This window comes from Mustela nigripes, chromosome 13 (assembly GCF_022355385.1).
Source record: "Mustela nigripes isolate SB6536 chromosome 13, MUSNIG.SB6536, whole genome shotgun sequence".
Taxonomy (NCBI): domain Eukaryota; kingdom Metazoa; phylum Chordata; class Mammalia; order Carnivora; family Mustelidae; genus Mustela; species Mustela nigripes.
This window is the reverse complement of record NC_081569.1, coordinates 117,491,759-117,518,097: the sequence shown is the minus strand read 5'-3', so window position 1 is coordinate 117,518,097 and position 26,339 is coordinate 117,491,759. Positions and strand designations below refer to the sequence as shown.

General features: G+C 39.9%; 1 protein-coding gene across 1 annotated transcript in view; it reads right to left on the bottom strand.

Annotated features, from left to right (window-relative positions):
• Nucleotides 1–15,582: 15,582 nt before the first annotated feature.
• EFCAB11 (EF-hand calcium binding domain 11) overlaps nt 15,583–26,339 on the bottom strand; it is a 235,139-nt gene continuing 224,382 nt past the window's right edge. The window contains exon 6 of the mRNA XM_059373544.1: nt 15,583–15,634. Within this exon, the coding sequence (XP_059229527.1) occupies nt 15,622–15,634 (13 nt within the window). The 3' untranslated portion in view covers nt 15,583–15,621. The remainder of the gene's footprint in view (nt 15,635–26,339) is intronic.

Here is a 26,339-nt window from a genome sequence, read left to right as displayed (position 1 = left end):
GCCCAGCTTTTATCAGATGACTCAGCGGACCCACAGGTGCATGACCCACAGGTGCAATTAAAAAATGATTATTTTTTTCAGCCACTGGGTTTTGGCATTGTTTGTTACACAGTAACAGCTAACTAATGCAGGGCATCCGGGAATTCTCCAAGGAAGAAGGACTGAGGTATTAAGTAGGTATAGACAAAGGTGGAAAGAGGGTCCTGAAGACTTCAGCTGAGAACAAGCTGGCCGCCCTCAGGTGAATGAAGGAAGCCTTATGGTTGGGCAAGGGGAATGGGCTGAAGACAGAGGCCAGTCATGCCTGGCCAGGGCTTATGAGAAACCATATGAGATGGTCTTCCTAGAGAGTTTGTTTGAGATTCAGCTTTTGAAAATTGAATTCAGAGGAGAGCTATTTGTAATCAAGAACGTTAAAATCGAAGGATCGTTATCTTCCTTATTATTGCTCCAGAACCACACTGCCCCATAGGGCAGCCACCCGTCACATAAGGCTACTTGAGTTTTATTAAAATAATAGAAAATTTGAAAATGCAGTTCCTCAGTTGCACTAGCCTCCTTTCAAATGCTTGATAGTCTAGGGCTACCATATTAGCAGCACAAACAGGAGACATTTCCATTGGGGGGATGTTCATCAGATAGTGTATTCATTTATTACTGTGTAACAAAGTACCACAAACTTAGGGGCTTAAAACAAGACAAATTTATTCTCTCACAGTTTCCATAGGTCAGAGGTCCATGTGCACTTCGCTGGGGTCTCTGCTCAGGATCTCACCAGGCTGAAATCAAGGTGTGGGCTGGGGTCTCCCCTGAGGTTTGGGGGTCTTCTTTCCCATTCACCGGTTGTCAGCAGAATTCATCTTGTATCTGTACCACCCAGGGACTGCTTGCAGCTCCTAGAGGCTCCCCCGGGTGCTTACCACGCATTTCCCTCTTCTCAGGACATGACAGTTTGTTTTTTTTCCTTAGGCCAGTAAGATCTTATGTCTTTGGCCCTTCATCATCTTCTAAAGAGTTTCCTGATTGGGCCAGGCCCACCCAGGATATTTTCCCTTTTGAGAAACTCCAAGTCAATTGATGAGTAACCTAATCAAAGGGGTGATAGCCCATTAAACCCACTGGTCCATCCACACTCAAGAATAGGAGTTTCTGTAGAGTGTGCCCACTGCCGAGGGGTAGTCTCTTGGGGGCCATCTTAAATTTCTATCCACCACCAATAGAAGCAATCTAGAAAATAGAACAAGGTTGAATAAATGAACAGAGAAGACAAATGGGTGGGGGAGCATTTGGACCCATTAGCACAGGCTTAGAGCACAGGTGTAATAGCTATTTAAATAATTTCTACATCGTGGAGGTCTGTAACAGTCTGCTTGTAATTAGCGGCTGGCAGCAGCTGGGATCAGGGTTTAGCCTGAGCAGTTTCACACAGAGCGTCCGTAACTACTCAGCTGCAAGCATCCAGGGGGGAGTATACACATGCCCCCTAAAAGCAAACATGAGTCCACTTAATCGCTGACACTCCTCTATTCTATTTTCCTGCGGTTACTAACCGCCCAGAATTTCTGACCTTCTGCGAGTCTTGGTCTGCAAAACCTAATGGCTGCTTCTCGAATGAACTCATTTACTGGCTTGACACAGCCTGGCTTGGCCTGAGCAACCTGGCTTCCAGACGCTTGGCCCGGCCGACTAGCAACAACCACGGAGCTTCCATCCCTGGCTTGCAGACCTGAAAACGGCCAGATATTCTTGGGCACAGTCCCCACCGCTCACAATCTCTGTCTGGCTGCTGCCTGTCCCCCTGGATGATGTGCGGAGGGGGGGTGAGGATTGATCAATTCTCAGGGAGCAGAGAAGGGGGGGGGACAGAAAAAACACCACCCCCTTTTGACTTGTTTGCCCTGAATGTAGATTTCCATCACTACTTATAAGGACTCTGTAAGGCTAATTCCTCATTTTTCAAGGGCTAATGAAAAATTATGAGGAATATATTTATCATTCGACAGAGTGGGATCTATATAATTTTAAATTTCACAAAGGACTGGTTTTTAAGGGTTGCAGTTAGTTATTTTTAAGCAATTCTATTTCAGAGCTCTACCTTATTCTACAATGGCCTGCATAGTAGCACTTCCTTTAAAGTTTTTTTTTCTTTTTTCCTTACAAGTGAAGAATAAGTGTTTGCATTCTAACTACAATCAGGGTTTCAACGGAGTGGAGATATTTTAATGCCTTCAGTGGGCATTTATCTTCTTGCCATCAGCACAATAGGACAAAAATGTACCCATATTAGCATTAATAATAAAACCAAGTCCATTATGCAGACTTTCTTGTCAGTTAAATTTGTTGCAGGCTCAGTTTTGGATTCAATTTCATACATTTGGAAGTACTTTTGCTGTCAAGCAAATTTTTGTTTTATCATTTTAATTTTGGAGGGTTTTTCCCCCCTCTCTCTCTCCTGTGTCTGAATTACCTTTTTTAGAGGTTGGAAAATGGCTCTTCCCACTGATAGAGGAAGGGTTTGATTTGGCCAATGTAGAGATTTTCCCTGTGATGTGAATAGAGTTAATTTTAACAGAGCCGTTTCATTTTAACAGACTTGCACAGTGCATGCCTTGCCAAACAGCTTTGTGTATGATCGTCGACTGATGTCAGCACAGTTCTAGAAATAGTATTTGATGGTTAACAGCTGCCACAGAGCCAGAAGGGGAACACGAGACATTGTGTTTCAGGAGGGTTTACAAAACTAGTGGCTATTGTTTTTATTTATTTATTTATTTATTTTATTCCTTGACAATGGAGGAAGGATTTCCAATACCGAGTGTTGGCTTTTTAAAAAGACATTGATTCCTGGGGCACCTGGGTGGCTCAGTCGTTAAGTGTCTGCCTTAAGCTCAGGTCACAGTCCCAGGGTCGTGGGATCTAGCCCCACATTGGGCTGCTACTCAGCAGGAAGCCTGCTTCTCCCTCTCCCACTCTCACTGCTTATGTTCCCTCTCTCGCTGTCTCTCTGTCAAAAAATAAACAAAATCTTAAAAAAGAAAAAAGGCATCGACTCTTAAATAGGTCAAGTGGATCCTAGAACTTTGACACTGTTATATATTATAAATATTGTGCTCTGAAATGATATTTCATTAATTGAATATAGGCTTTATTTATCTTGCAATTGTGGATATGGTCCTCAATTATGGAACAAAGGTTTTTCTTTAGATCAAGAATTGGTAAAGTTTTCCTTTAAAGAGCCAAAGAGTAAATATTGTTGGCTTTCTAGGCGATACAGTCTCTGTTGCAACTACTGAATGCTGCTCTTATAGGCCTAAAGCATCCACAGATAATATGCAAATGAATAGGTATGGGCGTGTTTCAATAAAACTTTATTTACAAAACAAGTAGTGTGCCTAACATGACTAGGAGCTATAGCATTCCCACCCTTGCTTTGAATAGGAAGTGGAGCTCTACCATGCGTTTCCATGCAGCATTCCAGAAAGGCTAATGGTACCCACACTCTCTTAAAGGTTTAGGAATCAAGTTCCTTGCACACTCCCAGTGGAAACATATGCCATCCTTTTATGGCCACAGAGGGGTACTTAATTACATATGTATATGTGCTCTACAACCACGCTAATAATGGTCTGAGGATTACTGAGCAACCCATATGCTTTTACGAACTGAGAGGATAAAGATCATGATCTCTGGTGTACAATGAACCTGATTTTTCTTCCCTTTCTTATTTTATTTAAGTTAATATCACTCTTAAAGTTTGAATTATCTTGCAAGAAGGCAGGTTCATTAACTCTGGTTCAGCTTGTGCATCAACTTAATGGGACATATTTTGTAATGATGTGAATCACAAAACAGTTCTGTGCTCCAAATGACCTATATGTTTCATTGAAGTCATTACAAGAGACGCACATGAGCAAGAAAGAGGATTTTATTATTTAAAGATAACTTACACAGGGGGGAAAAAATCCTGGGAAGAAAAGTTAAAGCATGATCTAAAAGGAAAAAAAAAAATAAAAGAATATGCTAGTTGTAAAATGTTATTGCAAAAACCTTTATATGACCTCTCTGTGCCCACTCTCAACTATGAATGTATTATCATGAAAATGACCAATTTGACAGAATACAAAGATGGTGGGGGGAAACGTAACAATACCTTCCACTTTATATTTTTCTGAATTGTATCTGCACTGATTCTGCATGTATCACATTTGTTCCAGAAATGCCATTTTAGCCCTTGGCATCTCAAAGGCAAAGTGATGGTCTTGAGTTTGAGAATGTCTGCTTAAACAGGATCCCATCCACTAAAAACTTTGTGAGAAGTGGTTACTCTTTCCAAACATGCCTCTGCTTCTAGGTTACATTTTCTTCTAACAGTAGTGTTTCAAGAACTTTCCTCTACTAATGCCACCATTGTTTCTTTTCTTTTTTTTTTTTTTTTTTAAGATTTTATTTATTTATTTGACAGAGAGAAATAACAAGTAGGCAGAGAGGCAGGCAGAGAGAGAGGAGGAAGCAGGCTCCTTGCTGAGCAGAGAGCCCGATGCGGGGCTCAATCCCAGGACCCTGGGATCATGACCTGAGCCGAAGGCAGAGGCTTTAACCTGCTGAGCCACCCAGGTGCCCCCCACCATTGTTTCTTTGTTGTCTTGTCTTTTCTTGTTTCTCCTATTTGTAACTTCCTGGAGATGGAAATATTATCTATTTGTCTAATGGAATTCAGGATGATTGTAATACTGTGGCCTTTCTTTTGAACTTGGTCTGTTACTTGCTGTCAATATCTATGCCACGTAACCATAGCATTGCACACAGCAGATGCTATAATGCCATCTTGGTCTTTAAGGGGTTTTTCTTTTAGCAATTTAAGTTGAATAAGTAAATCATTGTACTCTAAGTTATTCCTATCCATGTACATAATTTATAAAAACTATGCCTGTTATTGTGTTACTCATTTCCTAATTCGGTTAAAGCCATCTGTAGATCTCTTTGGCTCTAAGTTATCTGAAGGATGCTGTGTTGTCAGCAACCATTTTTCAATTTACTCTCACACTGTCATGAATAAACATTAGTGGTCTCAATATTGATTGCTAGAATATCTCAACCCTAACTTCATCATCACACTCTTCCAATGGCATGGAAGTGTTTTTATGGGCATTCTTCTCTTTTCCAGACCCTCCATTTCATCCTCTGGAACCCCTGTTAAGTGCCAAGCAGATTTCCTAACGTATTCCATTACTGCACAAAATATTCCCTCCAACCCCTAATTATATCTGAAACCTGCTCTTTCTTAAGGATACAGATGATTTTCATAGGATCCTCAAGAGAACTTGTTCGTTCTCACAGTACTGACATGTGACAGGGCAGGAAGCTGGAAGTGGATGAAGGCAAGAGGGCTTGGTACAGGCATACCCCGAAGACATTGCAGGTTTGGTTCCAGACCACGGCAATAAAGCGAATATTGCAATAAAGCAAGTCAAATCAATTTTTTCATATAAAAGTTATGTTTACACTATACTATAGTGTATTAAGTGCACAATAGCATTATGTCTGAAAAAGCAATGTATATACCTTAATTAAAAGTATTTTTTTGTTAAAAAATATTTACCATTATCTGAGCTTTCAGTGAGTGGTAATCACTAATTGCAAATCACCATAACAAATATAATAATTTAAAAGTGTAAAATATTATAAGAACTGCCAAAAATGTGACACAGAGAAATGAAGTGAGCACATGCTATTGGAAAAACAGTGGTGACAGAATTGATTGGTGCAGGATTTCAACAAACCTTCTGTTTGTAAAAAAATGTAGTATCTGTGAACAGTATATCTGCAATAAAGTGAACTGTAATAAAATGAGATATGCTTGAATTTTTTAGCTTCCCATTGTGGCAGCCAAATCATCATTCCTATATCTGCATGTGGACTTCTCTTCCTTTTTGAACCTCATGCCATCTAATTGTATAGCTTCTTACCATTCTTCATGTCTGTCATCTACTGGTACAGAGGCCACCATGTTTGGAGGCATAACAGAGAGAAAGGATTCGTGTAATAATCAGCCTAATTCTTCTTTGATCCCCATATTCATCAAAGACAGTTCAGCCTCCCTCTCTGTCACAGGTTGTAGAGTCATTTCAGGGATCCTCAATTTCCAAGTGGTTTCTCTTTTTTAATTTTTCCCTTACTTTTCATTTACACCTCACCTCCAGTGACTTTTATTTCCACATTCATGAGTATGTCATGTTTATTATAATCTAGATCACGATATCAACTTTATCAAAAAGTCTTTGAGTTCATTCTCAATCAGTCCCTGGCTGTCTTTACTTTGCTCCCTGCAAAACCATTTACTTCAGTGTCTCTCTCAATTTTGATATCTGCAAACAACTTTACGGCCACACAGGACACAGATAGATATTCAATTGTAGTTAAGTTGTTCTTAAAAACATTAATCAAAACTTCTAACAGTGGCTAAGGAGATGTTTTATACCAATGCTGCTGCTGAGGAAAATTAGAAGAGCTAGATAGCATATTAAAACATACACATACACACACACACACCCCTAACATCTGAAGATATCATAGAAATATCAAAGCAGAGATAATTTTTAGGATCAAAATATGAATAAGGGAAAACCTATGGGAGGTAAACCTGGTATTTGAAGTGAGTGAAATGATAAGATAAGATAAAAAGATTTGAAGTGAAAAAATGATAAATAAGCAGAGATATTAGTAGTTTCATAGATTCAAGAAGTGTTATGAACACCCAAGAAATATATATGTATAACATACATATAGTTATATATTACTATATACAGATATAATAACGATGCTAAAAACTGAAGACATAGAGACATTCTTAAAAGCATCCAAGGAAAAATAATAGCTTCAGAGGCAATACTATAAGACTTACAGCTGACTTTTCATCAAAGCAATGGAATCCAGAAGGCAGTGGAATCATACGTTCCAAGTGCTGAAATAAATGCCAACCTAGAATTCTTTTTATTTATTTATTTATTTTTAAAATTTATTTGACAGGCAGAGATCACAAGTAGGCAGAGAGGCAGCCAGAGAGAGAGAAGGAGGAAGCAGGCTCCCCGCTGAGCAGAGAGCCTGATGCAGGGCTCGATCCCAGGACCCTGAGATCACAACCCAAGCCGAAGGCAGAGGCTTCAACCCACTGAGCCACCCAGGGCCAACCTAGAATTCTATGCCCAGCAAAAATATTCCTCAAAAATGAGACTAAAGTACATTTCAGACAAACAAAAACGGATACCATTTTTTTTAGCAGTGGATCTACTCTAATGCAAATATGAAAGGAAGATTTTTTTTTAATTTATAATTTTTTATTTTTTATAAACATATATTTTTATCCCCAGGGGTACAGGTCTGTGAATCACCAGGTTTACACACTTCACAGCACTCACCAAAGCACATACCCTCCCCAATGTCCATAATCCCACCCCCTTCTCCCAAACCCCCTCCCCCCAGCAACCCTCAGTTTGTTTTGTGAGATTGAGTCACTTATGGTTTGTCTCCCTCCCAATCCCATATTGTTTCATTTATTCTTCTCCTACCCACTTAAGCCCCCATGTTGCATCACCACTTCCTCATATCAGGGAGATCATATGATAGTTGTCTTTCTCTGCTTGACTTATTTCGCTAAGAATGATACGTTCTAGTTCCATCCATGTTGTCGCAAATGGCAAGATTTCATTTCTTTTGATGGCTTCATAGTATTCCATTGTGTATATGTACCACATCTTGATCCATTCATCTGTTGATGGACATCTAGGTTCTTTCCATAGTTTGGCTATTGTGGACATTGCTGCTATAAACATTCGGGTGCATGTGCCCCTTTGGATCACTACGTTTGTATCTTTAGGGTAAATACCCAATAGTGCAATTGCTGGGTCATAGGGGAAAGGAAGATTTTTTTAAGAAGGAATAAGACCCAAAGTGGTATCTGCAAGAAAGAATGAAAAATAAACACATGGATAAATTTAAATATATATTTACTGTATGGAGTAATAATAACAATGTCTTTGGGGCTTGAGAGCCCCATATACATATATATATATAAAATATATATTATATATTGTATTTAATAATCATTATGTATATAATTCATTATATACTATATATATACACACAATTTAAATATATACATATACCTGGCAAAAACAGTCCAAAATGTGAGGAATAAATGGTGTTAATGTGTTTTAAGTTTAAAGCACTATCAGAGAAGAAGTAAAAACAGTCATTTATATCATACTTTGAATACATTAAAAATGCACATTGCAAAATACAGGACAACCATTAAAAAGAAGTGATTATTTCTATGTTAAATATGCATAAATAATAAGCAAAGAGAGCTGGAAAATGTAAAAATGTTGGGGCACCTGAGTGGCTCCATGGGTTAAAGCCTTTGCCTTTGGCTCAAGTCATGATCCCAGGGTCCTGGGATTAAGCCCTGCACTGGGCTCTCTGCTCAGCAGGGAGCCTGCTTCCTCTTCTCTCTCTGCCTGCTTCTCTGCCTACTGTGATTTCTGTCAAATAAATAAATAAAATCTTAAAAGAAAAAGAAAATGTAAAAATGTCATAATAGAATGGAATTAATTTAAAATATGACAAAAGAGGAAAGAAAATAAAACAAAGAACATGTAGGATAAGTAGAAAATAGATGGTAAAATGATAGATTTAAATCTACATTGGTCAGTAATGACATTAAAAGTAAATTGATTGGAGGTGCCTCAGTGGCCCAGTTGGCTAAGCCTCTGCCTTTAGTTTAAGTCCTGATCCCAGAGTCCTAAGATTGAGCCCCACATTAGGCTCTGTGCTTAGCGGGGAACCTGCTTCTCCCTCTCTGCCTGCTGCTCTGCCTACTTGTGCTCTCTCTCTGTCAAATAAATAAACAAAATCTTTAAAAAAAATAAATTTATTACATTTTCTAATTAAGAGACAAAAAATTTCATCTAAATTAGAACACATGGCTTACACCAGTCACATCTGAAGTATAAAGGTATAGAAAGGTTGAAAGTAAAAAGATGGAAGGGGCACCTGGGTGGCTCAGCCAGTTAAGCAGCTGCCTTCAGCTCAGGTCATGATCACAGCATCCTGGGATTGAGTACCACATCGGGCTCCTTGCTCCACGGGGAGCCTGCTTCTCCCTCTGCCTCTGCCTGTCACTCTGCCTGCCTGTACTCTCCCTATCTCTCTGACAAATAAATAAATAAAATCTTTAAAAAAAAAAAAAAAAAGAAAGCAAAAGATGGAAAAATACACACCCTGCAAACACAATGAAAAGAAAATATATTATTAATTATATTAATTATTGATTAATTAATATTAATTATTAATATTAATATCAGTCTATATTAATATCGGTCATAGTGGACTTTTTAAAAAAAGATTTTACTTATTTATTTGATAGAGAGAGTAAGAGAGAAAGCATGGGAGGGCTAAGAGAGAGAACAGACTCCCTGCTGAGTGCAGAGCACAATGCAGGACTCGATTTTGGGACTCCAGGATCATAACCTGAGCCAAAGGCAGACTCTTAACCAACTGAGCCACCCAGGTGCCCCTAAAAATATCTTATTTAAATTCAATTCAGTTAACATATAGTATATTACTAGTTTCAGTATTTTCACTAAATAGAATTTGGTGATTCATCAGTTGCATACAACACCCAGTGCTCATTACAAGTGCCCTCCTTAATGCCCACCACCCAGTTACCCCATCCCCCCACCCACCTCCCCTCCAGCAATCCTCAGTTTGTTTGTTTGTTTAAAGATTTTATTTATTTGACAGAGAGAGAGACAGCGAGAGAGGGAACACAAGCACGGGGAGTGGGAGAGGGAGAAGCAGGCTTCATTCTAAGCAGGGAGCCTGATGGGGGCTCAGTCCCAGGACCCTGAGATCATGACCTGAGCCAAAGGCAGAGGCTTTAACTCACTGAGCCACCCAGGCACCCCTAGCAATCCTCAGTTTGTTTCTTATAGTTAAGAGTCTCTTCTGGTTGGCCTCCTTCTCTGTAGACTTTAAAGCAAAAAGCATTACTGGAGAGGAGGGATAGTTAGTTATAGATCTCTATATGACAGTATTAAAATGAGAAACAGGGGTGCCTGGGTGGGTCAGTGGGTTAAGCCGCTGCCTTCGGCTCAGGTCATGATCTCAGGGTCCTGGGATCGAGTCCCGCATTGGGCTCTCTGTTCAGCAGGGAGCCTGCTTCCTCCTCTCTCTCTCTCTCTCTGCCTGCCTCTCTGCCTACTTGTGATTTCTCTCTGTCAAATAAATAAATAAAATCTTTAAAAAAAAATGAGAAACAGACAAATCCATAAAGATAATGGAAAATTTTAATGTACTCCACTCAATAACTGAGAGAGCAACAGACAAAAAAATAAAAAGGTAAAACTACAAAGTAATTGAATAGTATGGGTTAAGAAACCTAAAGAATATATAAAGAATACTTTACCTAACAATTGCAGAATACACATTCTTATCAAACACATACAGAGAATTTACCAAAATTGTTTATATGTTGTATCACAAATTTAAAATAATTAAAATCATACCACATTCTTAGGCTGCCATTAAATAGATTCATATTAAATAGAAGTTAATAATAAAAAAAATAGAAACACCTAAAATATTTAGAAATTAAACAGTATAACTTCTGACTACACAGATTAAAAAGAAAGCACAGTGCAAAAGATTAAATATTTTGAAATTAATAATAATGAAAACATAACCTATCAGAACTTGTAGGACATGTCTAAAGCAGTGTTTAGAGGGAAATTTCATCCTTAAATGCATAGATTTGAAAAAAATTAAAAAAAACTAGAAATCAATTAGCTAAGCAATTATCTCAAGAAGTTAGGTAGAATCACCTAACTGGGTGCTTATTAGTTAAGCATCCAACTCTCAATTTTGGTTCAGGTTATGATCTTAGTGTGATGTGATGGAGCCCGACCAATGTGAGATTTAACCCCCTGTGGGGCTCCAAGCTGGGCTTCGCACTGGGCATGATACTGGTTAGAACTATCTCCCCCTTGCCCTTCCCCACTTTACATATACGCACTCTTGCTTTCTCTCTAAAAAGAAGTAGTAGTAGTAATAGTAGTAAGGGAACCATAGCATAATAAACCCCCAAAAAGGAGAAGGAGGGGAAAAAACATAAACAGAAGCAGAAATCAATGAAACAGAAAACAAGCATATAATAGAACACACACAATTTTAAAAAAGAACCAACATGGATCTTTGAAAAGTCCAAAAATTTTGATAATGCCCTAGAAATAATGAGCAAGAAACAAAAAGAGAAGAGGCACAAATGGCAAATATGAGTTATGAAGAGGTAACATCTCTACAAGCCTTACAAACATTAAGGAGATAATAAAAAGAGATTATACCAATAGATTTAAAACTTAGAATGAAATACACAGATTTGTCAAAAAACAAAACTTAACCAAAACTAACACAAGAAAAAATAGAAAATCTGAACAGTCCTATATCTGCTATAGAAATAGAATTTGTTATTTATATTTTCCCACAAAGAAAATTCCAGATGCAGCTGGTTTCCATGGTGACATCTACCAAATATTTAAGGATGTGTTAATGTCACTCTTACTCAACAGTTTCCAGAAAACAGAAAAAATACTTCCCAACAATACTTTAAAAAGGCAATATAACCTTAAAACCACAACCTAAAAAGTACATTATTAGAAAACAAAATCTGAGGAAAATCTTACTCATGAACATTGAAAGAAAATACAAAGCAATATACTAATAAACTGACTCAGTGATATGGAAAAATGTGATGCATGTAGTGAACAAGTTGAGTTATTTAGGAATCAAGAGTATTATAGCATTGGAAAATCGATTAATATAACTTCGCATCAACAGAATAAAAGATTAAAGTCATAGGATAGTTTCTTTTCTTTTTCTTTTTCTTTTTTTTTGGTGGGGGGGGGGGCAGAGTTCAAGCAGGGGGGAAGTGCAGAAGGAGAGAGACAATCTCAAGCAGCCTCTTCACCAAGCACAAACTTGGTGAGATGGGGCTCCATCTCATGACCCTGAGAGCATGACTTGAGCTGAAATCAAGAGGCAGATGTTTAACCAACTAAGCCACCCAGGCATCCCCATAGGATAGTTTTTTTTTTTTAAGATTTTATTTTTGTTTAATTAATTTATTTGACAGAAAGAGAAAGAACATGAGCAGGGGGAGTGGCAGAGGGAGAGGGAGAAGCAAGCTCCCCACTGAGGATCAGGGAGCCTGAGGGGCTCGATCCCAGGACCTGGGTTCATTACCTGAGCCTAAGGCAGATACTTAACCAATGGAGCCACCCAGGCGCCTTCCCCCTGATAGAATAGTTTTAATAGAGAAAGCAAATGCATTTCACAAAATTCAATATCCATTTACACTTCTTGAAATATTTAGCAAACTAGGAATAAAAAGAAACTTCCTTTAGTCTTACATATTTATTAAAAACAAATAAATAAATAGCCCTATGGTAGACATATTCAATAATGGCATGCTCCAAATTTTCATTCAAGATTGGGAACATGATGATATTCCATACTATCCCCATTTCCAGTCAACATTATACTGAAAGGCTTAGCTAGTTCAAAAATACTGGAAAAAGAGATAAATGGTAAAAAGATGGGAAAGGAAGATAAGTATGTGTCATTATTCCCAGAAAACATGATTTCATATGTATAAACTTCAAAGGAATTCTTCATTGTTAATTATAATTAATATGCAATTTTAGCAAAATCTCTGGATGTAAGTTTAATATTAAAAAATCATTTATATTTGTATAAAACAGCAATAAGCAATTAGAAACTGATGGTTAAAAAAAAAAAAAGGCACCTGACTTTGTATGAACACAACTTGACCTCATATGATCAAAATAATTTGAGGTGGGTTATAGACCTAAATATAAAAACTAAATAATAATAATAATAATAATAATAATCTGTAATAATAACAAAGCTTCTAAAATACAACATAGAAAAATATCTTCATGACCTTAGGTGAGGAGAGATGTATTTAAAAACATTGATAAATTGCATCGCATAAAAAATTACAATCTAGAGACACAAAAAAAGAAAGAGAGAGAGAAATACCAGGAAAAGACTAAATGATCAAGTAATAAAATGAGCAAAGATATTTCCAATATATGTAACAGATACAGTACTTGTATCCAAATCAATAGGCAAAAGTCAGGCAAAGCAATTAAAAATGAGTAAAGGCATGAAGTAACAGAGCACAAGAAGACATTCAAATTGTAAATAAGCATGTAAAAATGAGATCAACTAGATAACCCATTAAAGAAATTAAAATTAAAACCACAGATAGATAAAGGGGATTAAGAGTACACTAACCCTGATGAACACTGAGAAATGTATAGAATTGTTGACTCATTATATTGTATACCCAAAGCCAATATAACACTGTATGTTAATTATACAATAATAATAAACTAAAACCTCAATGAGGTACCACTATATCAGAATAAATGGATACTGTATTTTGTGAAATGCTTTTGCTCTATCAGTTGAAACTATTCTGTGACTTTAATCCTTATTGTTAATGTGGAAATTACATGAATGGCAAATGCTGAACCAGATTGCATTTCTAAATGAATTCAACTTATTCATTACATGTATCACATTTTACACATTCCTGGAGTCAGATTACTAGTATTTTTGTGTCTATGTTTATTAGTAGAATTGTCCTCAAAAGGCCTTAAATTAAAAAAAAAAAAGATTATACCAAGTGTTGGTAATGATTTAGCCCAATGGATCCTCTGAGAAAAAATACAGATAGAGGGTATGAATTGGTATAACTACTTAGGAAACAGTTTGGCATCATTTACTAAATTTTTTTTTTTAAGATTTTTTATGTATTCATTTGAGAGAGAGAGAGAGAATAAGAGCAGGGGCAAGGGGAGGGGCAGAGGGAGAAGCAGACTCCCCACCCAGCAAGGAACCTGATGCAGGGCTCCATCCCAGGACCCTGGGATCATGACCTGAGCCAAAGGCAGACACTTAACCAATGGAGCTACCCAGGCACCCTCCTAAATTTAAACATACAGAAAACCTGAGACCCAAAAACCGAGTCAAAGTCATGCTAGTGTCCCTGTTACTGTTCACATTCAGTTTCCTTTATTATTATTATTATTATTATTATTATTCTTTTCTTTCTACAAAATTAGAAAGGCATGAATCACCATTATAGTTCATCTCATAAGTTATCAAGTATTTTATGGTTTTGTCGGGTAGTTCTGGGTATTTGGGTTAAACACAAAAAAAGAAGGTGGGTGGGTGGGGCTGGCTCAGTTGGTAGACCATGCAACTCTTGATCTGGGGGTCCTGAGTTTACTAGGAATTACTTAAAAAAAAAAAAAAAGAAAAGAAAGAAAGAAGGAGAAGAACAGGAAGAAGGTAGGGAGATGTTCTCACTAGACACTCTTCACAGTGGCAGAGTCTAGGTTAATCAGCAGGCATAACCAAAGCCAGAGGTTGGATTTTCCAACTTAGCAGAGAGCATGAACAGATCTGTAACCCATGCATTAGTTTTTGTTTTGTTCTCCAGGAAATATTTGTTCATGTTCTGCTGCAGCGTTTAGATGAGACTTTTAAATACATCCAATCCTACATCTTTTTCTTCTTTCTTCAACAAAATTTTTAAAAATCAACTGCCAAACTGAGGAATCTTCAAACACTTTGATGCAGTCCTTTAGAGTTGCGTTTGGGTTCCTAGGAAAATCTAGTTCCTTCACTTTAAGAGCTGGAGTATGGCATTTCCTCAGAAAGAAAGAAAGAAAGAAAGAAAGAAAGAAAAGAAAAGAAAAAAGAAAAATAGAAGTACTGTACCATCTAGTAATTCCACTTCTGGGTACTTACCAGAAGAAAATGAACACACTAATTTGAAAAAAAAATATGTGCCCATATGTTTATTGCAGCTTCATTTTCAATAGCATCCTGTGTCCACCAGTAGACGTATGGATAAAGAAGACGTGCTATGGGTTGCCTGGGTGGCTCCGTTGGTTGGGCCACTGCCTTCGGCTCAGGTCATGATCCCGGAGTCCTGGGAGTCCCACATTGGGCTCCTTGTCTAGCAGGGAGCCTGCTTCTCCCTCTGCCTCTGCCTGCCTCTCTGCCTGCTTGTGCTCTCTCTCTGACAAATAAATAAATAAAATATTAAAAAAAAAGAAGATGTGGTATGTATATATACAATGGAATATTATTCAGCCATAAAAAGAATGAGATCTTGCCATTTGCAACAACACGGATGGACTAGAGGGTACTATGCTAAGTGAGATAAGTCACTTATATGTGGAATCTAGAAAGCAAGACAAATGAACAGACTAACAAAACAGGAACAGACTCATAAAGATAGAGAGAAAATGGTGGTTGCCAGAGGGGAGCTGAAGTGAGGTGGAGGGCTGGGTGGGCAGGTGAAGGGGATGAAGAGGTACAGACTTCTAGTTATAAAATAAGGAAGTCACAAGGATGAAAAGTACAGCGTGGGGAATACAGTCGATAATATATTAATAGCTTCGTGTGATGATAGACGCTACCTACACTTACCATGGTAAGCATTTCATAAAGCAGGTAATTGCTGAATCACTATGTTGTAAACCTGAAAGTAATATAATATTTATGTCAACGCTACTTCAATTAAAAACAAAACAAAAACAAAACCAACTGTGGTATTGGGACCTGAAATGATGAGGGAGGAAAACCAGTTAAGCAAGTCACTTGCTAACATAAAAATGTCTTCACTGGCACTATTAGATTCATAAAGAGATAATTTCATCTCATCCCTCATTTAAAAATATTACGGGCACTTCGCCGCACCCCCAAGGGCCAACATACTTCAGTGTGGAAAAGCAAGATGCTTACTCCCTGTCTATTTTTCTTGTAGCCTGACAAAAAAGAAGTCTATATTCAGTGGGCTCAAGTGAATCATATTCATAAATTTCACTACATTCTTCACCCCTTCCAAAGTTGGGCTCCCCTCTTCCTTTGAGGCAGAAGTTAGCATGCAGGAGACTGACTTGGTGCTCTTGAGTGCTCAAGAGTGCTCTTGAGATGAACACCTGTAGGAGAAGGCAAAGCAGAGCTACAGTGTAGCCACTACTAAGTGTCAGTCAGCTGCACTGGGGAGCTCTGGAGCTGGGATGGCCCTCCAGAGTTGTTCTGAGTTGGGGTACTGGGGTTGGACCTTTGTACCAGGATGCCCAGCCGTTGGTTGCGGACTACCCTGGAAAAGGAGCATGACCTTGGATGAGACAGTTCCCTTTAGCCTCTGCTGTACAATCAGGGCAATGCGGCCCAGCAACCAGGGCCAACACCATATCAATTCAGGAGGCATGTTATGGACCATCCATTATGCTATCTGGAGACACAGGCTTGAGCCGGCCTTTAGAGGCAATGTCTTTTACTCGGGTAGCCCAACTCTTTCTTTGCTGTACTTAGAGGTGCTGATCTTTGAATCTTGGGCCCCAAATACTTAGCCCAGTTGAGTTCATGGCTTATGGAATAATTTATATACCCCAATATAAGGCAAATGTGTATAAGGCAATATTCCATGAGAAAAATATAAAACAGAAGCCTTTTGGCAATTTAAATATAATATAAACTTTTAGGAAATGTAGATGAAATGGCTGTCTACTTACAATACATACTTTCATTATGTGTATTTAAAATCTCATGTTACAAACTCTCATGCAACAATCTTCTCTAAAATTGTCTTATCTTCATATACTTAACCATTTCCGTCCTCATGGGAGTCACTTTTGGAGTTTTTTAGTTTCCCAGAAACCATCACCTTTGTTTCCATCTAAATTGTTTAAGATAAAACAGTTTTCGGAATCTCTGTGTAATAATGACCTTGGAAATTGTATCCTAAGCCACAAGTAGCCATTTACTACTTGGGACCTCGACAATGCAATCTTTTAATTAATTGCTTCTTAAAGTTGTTTGTTTTTTTTTTCTTTTCTGAGATATAAATGACACATAACATTGTGTGTGTTGAAGGTGTACAACATGTCGATTTGATAAATCTGTGCATCCCAGTATGATTACCTCTGCACCGTTAGCTAACACCTCTATCATGTCACATAATTATCATTGTTTTTTTACGGTGAGAACAATTAAGATCTAGTCCCTTCGCAACTTTGAAGCCTATAATACAGTACTATTGACGATAATCACTCTGCTGTGCATTAGGTCTCCAGAACTTACTTATCTCCTAGTTGCAAGTTTGTATCCTTAGGCAACATCTCCCCAATTCTCCCACCTCTCAGCCCCTGGTGACCACCATTCTCCTCTGTTTTTATGAGTCTGGCTTTTAAAAATTCCACATGTAAGTGATGGCATAGAGTATTTATTCTTATCTGACTGACTGTGCTTCCTGAAGTGGTTTTTAAAAGGCTTATTCTCAATGGTTTCCAACACAGGTAGTCAGGAGGTCATCTTACTATTCGTAACTACTAGAACTGGGTTAAAGCGTTCCTTTTCTTTTTCACTGATGCCATAACTTCACCACTCTTGGGATATGAAACCACCACCATCTTCTCCTGATGGCATTTATGATTCGAGATGAAGCAACTCAGAGGACACCACGGAACATGGGGGACTTGGTAAAGATTCTAACTTAAGGCGACAACTTCCTCTCCAAGGGAGTATACTGGGGAGGGAGGAGACCTTGATTTATATCTGGGTCTATGCAGCAACCAGGAACTGAATGAAAAAACGTCCCCTCTGCATAACTGTTCCCCAAGATAAACAAACCGAGAGCTGCCCTAACTTCCCAATCTCCATGCTTCCATTTATCTTTATCTTGTCTTCTCTCCGGTGTCAGATGAAACTTACTAAAGGTAAGAAAAAGAAAAGACAGACTCATCATTCAAAGCTGCACACTTGTAGCAAAGACAGATCTAAGTCACACTATTACAGAGAAGCGGGGAACCTGGTAAGACCAAATAAAGCAAATGACAAATTGCTGAGGGGGGTGGGGGGGGAGAACATGCCTGAGGCAACACTACCTTATCAGAGAGATCAATGATGTGACAATATCAGCGGTCCTCCTTTATCAGAGAAGTCAGTGATGTGGCTTTCAGCCTGGGAAAGTCCAGGTGACCCTGCCTGGCTTGAAAGCCCACGACAGAGCCCGAAGCCCTTCCCACATCTACCCACTCCCTGAAGGTCCCTGTGCCCTCAACACCGATACCAACACCAACACCATTCCCAGTTGCTAAATCCAACATTAGGGTATCATTCCTGCTTCGCTTGGTCTCCCTACAAAAGGTGAACAATTTTTGGAAACGTGCTCCTCTCTCAAAATCATTAAGCCAGCTTCTACACAGCTTTCTTCTCACCAAGCTCTGCCCGTCCATCTTTTCTAGGAAACCCTCTGCTCATGATCTACCGGGAAATGTCCCCATTCCCTAGAGTTCCGCTGCCTGCCCTCTGCCTAAGAAACTCACATATCCCTATGAACGTAGGCACATGGTTTGCTTTAAACCCCAAATTAGCCACATTCTAGCTAGGGAATCTTGGAAATGGTTGCGATAAAAGGACTGATCTCACAGGACTGACTGTTTCATGGTTAACTGAGATCATACATATAACACGCCTAGTAAAGTGTCTGACACATGGGGTAGCACACAAACTGTCAGCCGCTCATCTTAGCGTCTCTATTTCCAGCCTATTTCTCAATTTGGAGTGGTGATCTTGTGAATCATCATTTAGATTTCCCATAAACACTGCAAATGGAACTGGCCCCATTTAAAACTCACCATCCCACTTGCCCACCCCATACACACATACACCTAAGTATATTCTTCCTTTGGTAATGTACTCTCATGTCAGATAGCATCCTTGAAATGGAGAAGTCATCTTCAATACTTAATTTCGCTAAGTTGCTCTGTTCTTTTGTTTAATGCCAACACTATCCACACACGTGTTCAAGTCAGAGACCACAGCATGATTCTTGACCCCTCTTTCTCCCTCTGCCCCAGCATCCTCCCCTGCCTCAAAATTAAGAATTAAGGTAATAGGATGCCTGGGTGGCTCAGTTGGCTAAGCAACTGCCTTCAGCTCAGGTCATGATCTCAGGGTCCTGGGATCCAGCCCTGCATCAGGCTGCCTGCACAGAGGGACGCCTGCTTCTTCCTCTCCCTCTGCCACTCCCCCTGCTTGTGTTCTCTAGCTCTCTGTCGACTAAATAAATTAAATCTTTTAAAAAAAAATGGGGTGCCTGGGTGGCTCAGTGGGTTAAGCCTCTGCCTTTGGCTCAGGGCATGATCCCAGGGTCCTGGGATCAAGCCCTACATCAGGCTCTCTGCTCAGCAGGGAGCCTGCTTCCTCCCCTCTCTCTCTGCTTGCCTCTCTGCCTACTTGTGATCTCTCCCTCTCTCTCTGTCAAATAAATAAATAAAATCTTAAAAAAAAAAAAAAAAGAATCGAGGTAGCAAGAGAAAAGCCATTCCAGACAGAAAGGACAGCTTGCACAGGTGAATGGGTGAATGGATGTCCCATGTTTATTTCAAACATGAAGTTGAGCCCCAAAGGGACCTCAAAGACCTGCTGGGGTTGCCTGATTTGGGATCTGTGAATGGAGCCACCCCTCTAGTGATTCCAGGACCCGTGCTCTTCTCCGCTCTGCTCTCCTCCTCCCCCTACCCCCGTGCCACCAGCTCATTGGACACTAATCAGGGCAGCAAAGATCATATGCAAATCACTGCTTGCAAAACAAGGTCATGCATTGACTCTATTGGCCAGTGTTCTCCAGAGACACAGAATATGTATCTGTATTGTGAACAGTGCTAGTATATATAGAGTGAGTTAGAGAGATGGACAGGGAGAGAGAGAGATCTTAAGGACTTGGCTTACGTGATTATGGAAGCTTGGTAAATCCACATCTACAGGATAAAGCCAGCAGGCTAAAGACCCAGGAAAGAGTTTAGGTTGCCGCTCAAGTTTAAAGGCAGTCTATTGGCAGAATTCCTTCTTCTCAGGCCTGGTGAGTCTTTGTTCTATTAAGAGCTTCAACTGAATGGATGAGACCCACCCACATTATCACCAAGGTGATCAGCTTAATTCAACGTCCACTATTTAAATGTCAATCTCATCCAAAAAAACACCTTCACAGAAACACTGAGAAGAGTGTTTGACCAAATAACTGGACATCGTGACACAGCCAAGTTGACACAGAAAATTAACCATCTTAACTGTCTTAGTGTGGAACCCCCCCCCCCCAAAGCAGAAGTTGAGACAAAGATTCTGGGACAAGCAGTTTACATGGCAAAGCAGGTGTGTGCAAGGGTCTGGGGAAGAGGCACAGGGGAGGGAAGGAAGCCAATGAAAGGTGCATTGCCAAGCTGGGGAACTCTGGAGGCCTCTAGATTGCCAGCAGTCATTGAGGGAGGGGAGCCGTGGAGGGGAGCCATGGAGGAGAGGGGAAAGCATGAATTCTTCCTGTGTTTCCAGCCTGCCTCCAGAGGAAGCGTTGGCTCTGTTGGCCAAAGAAAGCCTTTGGACAAGGGAGTATAGCACCTGGAGCTGGGGATGGGCTTGGAAGACATGACTGGACACCAACAATGTACACTGTACTCAGTGACCTCTTCATGGGGAGGGACTTCACCATCTCCCTAGTGTCAAGGCCTCTTTCCACCTTCCAAACTCTGATGTACAGTAGGACCCTTGGGAGGCGAAGTTTCATTTTCAATATGTAATTTTGTGATATAAATCATGTGGGAACAAAGATGACAGCAACTGCTCAACCAACTGTTGGACAGGTAGCGTGAACCTTCAGGAACATGGTCAGGGTTCCAATCAATCAGATGCAGTTGTAGGGTCAGTGGTCTACTGGGTGAGGCCCACAGAACCTCAACCTAACCCAAACGAAGAAATAATCAAAAAAGCTCAAAGACAGGTTCCTCAAAAAGTTCCATGTAGAATCACCATAGGACCCAGGAATGGGTACTCCTGGGTATCTCCCCAAAAGAACTGGAAAGTGGGACTCAAACATACTTGTACTCCAGTGTTCACACTTCACCCCAGCATCATTCCCAATGGTCACAAGGTAGAAACAGCCCAAGGGGCCATCAGCAGATGAGTGGATAAACCAAAGTTGAAACATGCACATGATGGTATTCAATCACAGCAGGGAAGGAAGTACTGATCCTGCCATGATATGGGCCACGATATGGATGAGTGTCAACAACATTATGTGAAAGAAGTCAGATGCAAGAGTTACAAACTGTATGATTTCATTTATAAGAAGCATCCAGAAGAGGTAAATGGCTAGTGGACTGGGGGGAGCTGCTTAACAGGCCCAGGGTTTTATTCTGGAGTGACGGAAATGATCTGGAACCTAAGATCAAGGCGGTGGTTGCACAAACAACACTGTGAATGTACCAGTGCCGCTGAGTTGTCCAGTTTTAAATGGTTAATTTTATGTTATGTGAAAAAAACTTTAGTTGTTTTTTTTTTTCTAATCAAAGAAAAACAGAGCTCGAGGGCAGAGACAGCCCCAGATCAAGAAATCAAGCCAGTCCACAGTGTAAACCCAAGGCAGGAAATGGATCTAAACGTGAACCCCGTGTCACCCCTCCCTCTGGTCTGCCTCTTCTTGGGATGACTCCATAAAGTAACAAAGAAACCAAATCCCTTTTCAAAACATCTTCATTTTTACATCATTTTTTTTTCTTTAAATATTTTTTACCCAAGGAAAGTGTGCTCAGTGAAGGAAGTATCAATACAGAGTTGATAAAATAATATCAATGGCTTATCAATGGGAAAAGCACACCCATCTCCCACTTTTGGTCCCTGAATTAAACTAACAGTAAGATGATGTCAATACATTATCTCAACTTCCCTTTTGATTTCCATATTTCAATTATTTCTTAGGCATGCGATCTGAGGTTTAACCTCTATTTCTCTCCCATAGACTTATCTCCACAGATTCCCTCTCACTGCCCCCCCTCCCGCCCTCCATGTCATCCTTGAAGACAGTCTCTCCCATCCCCAGGACATTTGCACATGCTGCCTCTAGAGGCTCCGCCCATCCCATGCCCACCTTGTCAGAGCACATGGATCTTTTGGATCCCAGGGGAAGTTTCCCTTGATAACATCCTATCCCCTGACCCATTCAGCTTCCCTCTATACACAGGGAGTCCTGTGTTGGTTTTTCTCCTGAGCACTTAAGCAGTTAGAATTTTACATTTATATGAGTGATTGATTAATGTCTGACACCTCAACTACAATAGAAGTTCCAGAAGAGCAACACTCATGTTTATTTTATTTTATTTTTTAAACTTTGTTATTTTTATTTATTTATTTATAAAAGGTTTTATTTATTTATTTGAAAGAGCACATGAAAGAGAGCATAAATAATGGGGAAGGGCCAGGGGAGAGGGAGAAGCAGTCTCCCTGCCAAGCTAGGAGCCCAATGTGGGGTCTGATCCCAGGACTCTGGGATCATGACATGAGCTGAAGGCTGATGCTTAACTGACTGAGCCACACAGGCGCCCCTAATTTTTTTTTTTTTTTTTTTTTAATGTAGGCTCCATCCCCAGAGTGGAGCCCACACAGGGCTTGAACTCACAACCTAGAGATCAAGATCTGAGCTGAGACGGAGTCAAATGCTTACCTGACTGAGCTACCAAGGCGTCCCCAATCATGTTTACTTTAGTTCATTATATTCCCAGAACCCATTACCACATACTAAAAGTATGCCTTGTCAGCAGAAGCTTCGAAACAGATCCAGAATCTAACCATTTCTCATGACCTTGCCAGCTATCAGCCAGTATCTCACTGGGGCGGGGACACTCCCCTCCCACAGGGTCTTGCGGTCCCCACCCTTTGCCACAACAGCCTGTTCTTCGCTCAGCAGCCAAAGTGATCTTTGGAAAAGATCAGTTTGATCTTGTGACTTTTCTAGGGAAGATTCTCCAATGCCTTGCCAGCCTTCTAAGAATAAAATCCAAAATCTTACCTCGGGCCTCTGACGTTCTCCCTGATCTGGGCCCAAGCGACCCTTGGGCTACATTCCCAACTTTGTTAATCTGGATTATAAACTAACTCGTGACTCTACCCCCGTCTACCTCACCGATCAACACCATTCCTCACTCTTGCTTCTTCCCTTCAGGAGTCCTTGTACAGAGAATTGGGAACTTCAAGGAAGACTTAACAAAGGGACTGTACAAAGTGATGGGTGGGGGTATAGGGAAGCTCCGGGAGAGCTCAGTGCCGGAGGGCTGTTATCGCCTCTAGGAGGGAGCAGTTCCAGGATGCTGGAGGAGGGGGTTAGGTGAAGTGTTCTAGAACACCACCCGTGAACCAGAAACCACCCTACAAGGACCTGAACACCGTCACCTTCCTCCACCCAGATCTCCTGGGGCTCCCCGTTGGCCGAATCCAGCCAACAGCCAGAGAGCACACTGGTACTCACGAATGTGGGCTCTGCCGATGAGTCTCCTGTTAGAGAGTCAGGGGCAAAGTGGCAAGTAGAGAAGCAAATGGAACGAATCTGCCATGATTATCCGAAACAGCTCTGGATATCTCTCAAGAGATCTTGGCACACGAATATCCTTCCATCTGGATCGCCTTTCTCTTTCCTGCCCTCTCCCCAACGCTCCCTCCAACCCTGGTGCCCCTTCACCGGGGTAGGTGTCCCTGCTATGTGCCAATGACACTCTGAACCTTCCCTTAGCACTGCACAGTAACCACATTAATTATCTTGTTCCTCCTACTGCATGGTAACGGCCATGAGGACAAGCGCCCAGCATGTCGAGTCCATCATTATATACCCAGCCTTATGTCTGTAGTCAGCACAGAGACACTCACTTTATATTTGTTGAACTAAATAAACCAGAGTTGTTATTTCATTTTTTAATCTCTATTTTAGCCGTAGTTATAATACTCACTGACACCCGTATTCTTACCATATGTTTGAGCAAAGAATAGACCAAAGTACTAGCTTATACATATTCAAGTTACAAAGATACTGCGGTATTTAGTAAAGGACAGTATCAGCATTTTAAGTAACTGATTCATAATTTTTATCTTTACATGTATATCTATACATTTATCTACCATATACACGGAGAGTAACACACCCTTCTAAACCACTGTTTTCTTATCTGGGATAAAATGGAGTTTGGCCAGATGATTTCCATGGCATCTTCCAAATCTAGATTTCCCCAGTTCTAAGTGAAGGGCTGCGTTATCTCCAGAAACCTAGCATCCACAGCTTACTGAGTTCCCAGCACCCAGGCCAGAGCTCGGATAGGAGGAGGAAGTCGAGAACACAGCCCTGTGACTGTGTCTCTGTTCAAACCCAACTTGTCCACAACCTGGCCGGGCAGTCGGACAATCGCCTTAGCCCCACAGAGCCTCAGTCCCCTCCTTCGAAAAGTGGGGAGAACGATGGGCTAATGCTTGCAGAGAGCTCAGCACAGACCTCGACTCATGAAAATTGTCACGGAATGTAGGTGAACAGGTGAGCCAATGCATCTGGGATTCCAGACAAATTGCCTAGGTTAATAGCAAACTGTGTCTTATTTCTTCAGTTTCACGTTCTCTAAAACACTGAGTGATTAACATAACTTTCTACTCTCGAGTTCAAAAGTAGATATAAATTAGATCCTTGCATTGGGGGGTAAAACATTGAATATTACTAAAATGTATGGTTCAGTAATTATGTAGATGTTCCACATACTTCATCATACAGGGCAGATGCTAAATTTGTTTATTCTATATTTTATATAGAACCATAAACAGAAATTTATTATTATACATTTAAATGAACAACAGAACGAGCATGTCTGAAAGTTTTTTGTGGACAAGAATTTTCTGTTTCTAATAAAAACAGTTACCCAATTATCATATTGTTACCTAATCATTCCCAAACAAAATAGAATCTGAACTTTTATGGGGTCAAATCAGAGCTCAGGAGTTACATTATCTTATAAATCGAGTTCCTGACTATCTCGTTACATAAGAGAAGGTAGGAAAACAAATGTAATTATCAAATGTGACTATTTCTGCCAATTTTTTCCCTTAACTGTTTACTTTTTTGGCTTTGCCCATCTGGTTTTCATTTGAGGAGAGAAATCACTAATCCCACAAAGCATCCACTGATTCATAATCCTAGAAAAGACTGGTATTACTTTAGCCGCATGATTTGTTTCTCCCTCCTCCTGTGGAAATAAATGTGTAGCTTCATAGTGGATTAAAAAAGACAATTGAGAAATTTCCTATTATAAACATGTATGGTATCTCAATTTCCTAGTATAATAACAGGCAGACTAACATAATTAATTATATTTTAAATGCAAATTGTTGACAACAGTTCATCTGGTTGAAATTATTGAAGCCACATCAACTCTAAAGAAAGTCCTGCTTCCTAGTTCCTAATTTTTTAAATAAAAATAATTCTATAGTCTCTCCTGTGCCCAGCAAGCTCTTACAGATTTCACATGATATTTAAAACACCATTGCCTCAACCCCCATAGAGACAAGCAGGCAAATATAAGTGATTTATATGCAGATTTCAACCTATTTACTGAGCTTAATAGTGAGAGACAAAATATTATATGCAAAATGCGTTCATTTAAATTTTTGATCAGATCTTTCTGCTGTTTGATGGAACGAGAAAGTTATATTGGTGTAGTAGCAAATGCATTTCAGAATAGAAGTCTCAAACCACCTTTTATCTCTAATGAGAGGCCTGGACAACCGTACCATTAGTTTCACTCATTTTGATTGACAAGTGTCACCGCAGTATGAATCAATCCTGAAATTTCCACAGCGAGCGCTGAAGGCACTGAAATTATGATTTGGCTTGCAAACCAACAAGGCTGTGGGCCCCACAGAGATCCCGTTATCCACAGGATGCTAACCACATGCGGCACATTGGACAATTTTAGGAGCTACACACGCCATGGTTAAGTTGAGACTTACATTTGTCTATCAATGTGTATTAGAGAAAAAATAACCGGTGAATCGAGGCTATGATTTTATAGACGTTACTATTTAGGAAAAGGCTTGGTAGTTAGGTAAAATGTGTGAGCTGTTTTAAGAAAAATACAGAGAAAATAAGAGTGCAGGTGACATACAGAAATGACAAAATTAGTGATGGTCATATATAAGAATGAGTAAGATCTGGGCAACACCGAGCTAGTCCAGCCCCTAGTTTTACAGTTGAGGAAGATGAGGCCCTTCCTAGTTTCAAAGGGTTTGCCCCAGACCCTATGGCTTCTCATAGGTACTTCAGACTGTAACTTAGTATTCCACACTCTACATGTCCCATTTAAGATGGACTATGTTGCCTT